A 4,177-nucleotide genomic window follows, 5' to 3' on the forward strand; every position below is an offset into this window, starting at 1 on the left:
CACACACACAATAAATAAATAAATAAATGTTTAAAAAAATTATTTAAAAAAAAATTGTAAATCTATATCTGTTTTGCAGTTGATAAACATTTGGGTTGTATCTCCTTTTTAGCTATTACAAATAGTGCTGTTACGAACACTGGTGTGTAAGCTTTTGTGTGAACATGTTTTCAGTTCTTTTGGGTGTGTACTGAGGAGTTCAACTCCTGGACCATAGGGTAACTGTGTTACCTTTTTGAGAGTTGCCATACAGTTTTTCAGAGCAGCACCATCATTTTATATCCCAACCAGCAATGTATGAGTGGTCGGATTTCTTCTCCCTGTTGACACTTGTTGCTCCTGGATTTATTTCAGCCATGCTGAAGGGTGTGAAGTGGTAGCTCACTGAAGGTTCGATTTTCATTTCCTTACTGCCGTTGAGCACCAAGTGCCAGCTTCTTGGTATGCTTTTTTTTGTGCCAACAGCTACGGGTTCCCTCTTGAAGTCTCTCCTGGGCTCCTGTTCACTGCCTGCTTGAAATTAGCAGTTATTTTCACCTCTTGGAGACTATTTGATCCCCCTTAGTGTGGTGATTCGGAGGGACCATGAGGCAGGTTCTGATGGCCGGGCATCTGTGTGTCTAGGACTCAAGGTCAATATTCTTTCTGTCAGCAGGTCTCATTGCTATGCGCGTGGCACAGCCGTTGTTGACTCACCAGACAGCTGACAAGGTCAGCTTCTCCAGGTTATCTGAGGAGGTGGTTCTGGTGTGGAAGTGGTGTTGAGGAGCCATCTCTTCTGTCCTGCAGCAGGACAGACCTCCTCCCCTCCAGATTCTCCGAGGGAGAGTCTGTAACTTACTCCTTTAAAAATTCCTCTGGAAAGAAGTACTGCTGGCCTCGTTTACCACCAGCAAGTGCTTCAGCAGCCTTTTGTGCTGAAAAATTGTTCTCACTGACCCAGATCTCCTTCGGCAGCATGGAACAACTTCCTCTCAGAAGATGTGAGAAAACATTTCTCCCTTGGAGGGCCTTCATCCTCTGGTCAGATGGAACCACTCTGGCAGAAGCAGCTCTCACACAAGGGTCTACAGGCCTGGCCAGGCCCCTCCAGCACATTTTTAAGGCAGAATGGCCTTGGCTGTTGCCTGGGCAGCCTGCTTTGAAACAGAGACCTTCTGACAGGCACAGGTTGTGTGTTTACCCTGAGGCTGGACCATTCCAAACTCAAGTTTCAGAGGCTGTGTCCAGCAAGCCTAGTGGGTGGTAATCAAATGTAGGTAGAGACCATCTGGCTGGGCCTCTCCCTCCCTGACAGCAACGTGAGTGCTGGCCTGCCCACCATGGAGTTGGCCCCAGAAGCCCCTTTGTGGAGACAGATGGTGTGCATGTGTGTGTGCACAGTCAGGCTTGCATATGTGCAGCCCTCATTAGTGAGGTGCTGCTAGGTAGATGTGAATTATACTGCAACCTCTTTCTGAATCAGAATCCTTGTGCAGCCCACAAGGAACATACTCCTTTTAGTCTGTTTCTCAAGTTTTTGTGGTTGGAAATCATATATTTTCCTTGGCTCAAGATTAAAGCCTGGAATAATGGTCTAATATGTTTTACATAGCTGCCTCTAATTCATGGCTGCTTGAAATTTTCCCTTTGCCCTGGTGACCCATCTTTTGTAAAATTTTAGAGTCCATCTTTCGTTACTTCCAACTTTTCACATCCCTTCCAAACGAGCCTTAACAAAGGCAGTTTCTGCAGCCTTGGTTTGTGTCGATTTGCTCTCAGCATTGCTCAGTTGTAGGGAACCCAGGCAGAGCAGTTCAGCAAGGAAATGAAATAGCTTAATTGGTTTTACTTCCAGCATGATCTCCCAGCCAGATCTCCAGAACTTCATGCTTGTTGTTAGAGAACCAGAGAAGATCCTTTTTTTTTTTTTTTTTGAAAATCCTATCGATGCTTCTTTAAAATATAGTTAGGAGCTGGCATGGTGGCACAGGCCTGTAATCCCAGCACTCAGGAGGCTGATGCAGGAGGATGGCCGAGAATTTGAGGCCAGCATGGGCTACATAGGGTACATAGTGGAGCCAACCTGAGCTGCGCAGTGAGGCCCTGTCTCTAAATAAATAAATACACAAATAATAAAGAATACAATTTTTGGTTTGAAAGAGGTTGAACTTAGTATCTATCTCATAGGTGATCTTCCCCTGCACAGTGCAGGAAGGCCGGCTTCCCCCAGGCACACAGAGCCAAGGCTAGGACTGTGCCAGTGTCTGAGACCATGGGCTCTCTCTCTGTCAGTCTCCTAGCTGTCTTTTGGGGATAATGATGAAGGAAAGACTCCATGAGAAATTCCAGGGTTGGGCCTTGGCTGCATCATCAGCCCTTGAGAGCTCTCCTGATATCCTGTTTAAGGAGTTTGGCTAACAAGGTGTCAGCTGTAATCTTAGCTTATGGTTTGTATTTATATGCTGGAGAGTATACACATGTATAACCATTGTGCCTCATGTTTGCACAAGATATAATTACTGAAAATTATATCGTGAACATGTTTGACATAGGCTGGCAAGCCTCAGGGGCACTTGGGAACTCCCAGTGGTTGCCATCCTGACCTGTGGAGGTTGTGGCACCCCCAGGGTCCCTGCCTCTGATCCACATCTTTGCCCCCTGGCTGCATTCCATTGCAGGATCTTTCCTGAGAGTTGGACATCCTAGCAGGAAGCTGGAGGGAGGCATTCCCAGCTTACCTCATTGTCACTGTGAGGAGATGGCCACAAAAGCCATAGTTCTCACCACCGGGGGTCCCCAGAGATGGGAAGGGAGGCGGGGCATGTTTCTTCTGCTCCGTGATTGAGGCATGCTCATGGAGAGCAGTGCTGTTTGATGTGAATGTGTGGGGAGAAAGGGTCTTACCCTCACAGAGCACAGGGCTGTCTTGGTTCCTTAGAACTCATTATCTTAACCATTGTAAGTGGGTGCTGAGCAGCAGCTTGAAGAAGTAAGGAGTGTAGATGAGGAAGATTTTCTGTAATGAGCCTCAGTCATACAGAAAGGAATGTTGTAGAATCACAAAACCCCGAGCTCCTAATCAGAGTGCGGGGGTGGGGGCAGTTTGGCTGCCCAGGCTACCTGGGCTGCACTGCACAGGTGGAGGGCAAGGCCTGCTCTGCTTTCCTCCGGGCTTTCCAGGCCCTTCTCTCTCTTGTGCTTCTCCCCCAAGTCCCAAACTAGAGGGTTTGCATGCGAGACCACCACACACAGCAAGAGCTTTCCTCAGACTGTTAAAACAGTGCTTCTCGGGGCCGGGGAGATGGCTCAGTGGAATAAGTGCTTCCCTGGCAAGTGCAAGGGGCTGAGTTCAATCACTGGTTCTGAAAAAACAAAAAACAAAAAACAAAAAACAGTGTTTCTCCTAAGGTTGATTTTTTTCCCCCCTCTTTATTCCTTTCAGGTTTACAGGAACAGATGGGCCTAGTGGTTTTGGCTTTGAGTTGACTTTTCGTCTGAAAAGAGAAACTGGGGAGTCTGCCCCACCCACATGGCCAGCAGAGCTAATGCAAGGCCTGGCCCGATACGTGTTCCAGTCAGGTAAGAGCCCAGAAGCTTGGTTGGTTTTGGGAACTTGCAGGTGTAGATGTGTCTGCGGTGTTTTTCTGTGGGAGGACTATATCCCTGTTGTGTGGTGAGGGTGGCTTGTTTTACCTGGTCTTCCCTGAGTGGAAATCTACGTGGGCCATAACAGAAAGAGCTATGTCACTGTGTCCTCCTGCTTCTAGTGGTCTGGTGTCCCCGCTTCTCCCCTCCCCTCCCCTCCCCTCCCCTCTCTTCTTCTGTTTTTCTTTCTTTTCTTTTTTTCTTTCTTTTTGAAAGAGTCTTGCTTTGTAGTTGAGGATGGCCTTGAACTTACCATTTAGCTAAGGCTGGCCTCAAACTCAAGGCAGTCCTCTTGCCTCAGCCTCCCAAGTGCTAGAATTACAGCTATGCACCATGCCTGACCTGTCCATATTTCTGAGGCTACAGGCACAGTAGAGGGTGGGATAGAGAAGGGAAAGAATTCCAGAAACTTGCTGCCCCACAGGGTGAAGGGAAGCTAGAATCAGGCAGGGCCTCAATTGTCAGAAGTGTTTGGTCAGGGATATAGCTCAGTGGCATAAGCGCCTGCCTGTAGTTCCACACTTGGGAGGCTGAGGCAGGAAGAGTACTC

General features: G+C 47.9%; 1 protein-coding gene across 2 annotated transcripts in view; it reads left to right on the plus strand.

Moving 5' to 3' along the window:
- Positions 1-4,177, plus strand: part of Sufu (SUFU negative regulator of hedgehog signaling) — a 163,814-nt gene that overhangs the window by 29,589 nt on the left and 130,048 nt on the right. For both annotated transcript variants that reach the window (XM_004631486.2, XM_004631485.3), the window contains exon 3: positions 3,425-3,561. In XM_004631486.2, coding sequence (XP_004631543.1) covers positions 3,425-3,561 — 137 coding nt within the window. The remainder of the gene's footprint in view (positions 1-3,424; positions 3,562-4,177) is intronic.

Source organism: Octodon degus, unplaced genomic scaffold, assembly GCF_000260255.1.
Source record: "Octodon degus isolate 3935 unplaced genomic scaffold, OctDeg1.0 scaffold00042, whole genome shotgun sequence".
In the NCBI taxonomy this organism is placed as follows: Eukaryota; Metazoa; Chordata; class Mammalia; order Rodentia; family Octodontidae; genus Octodon; species Octodon degus.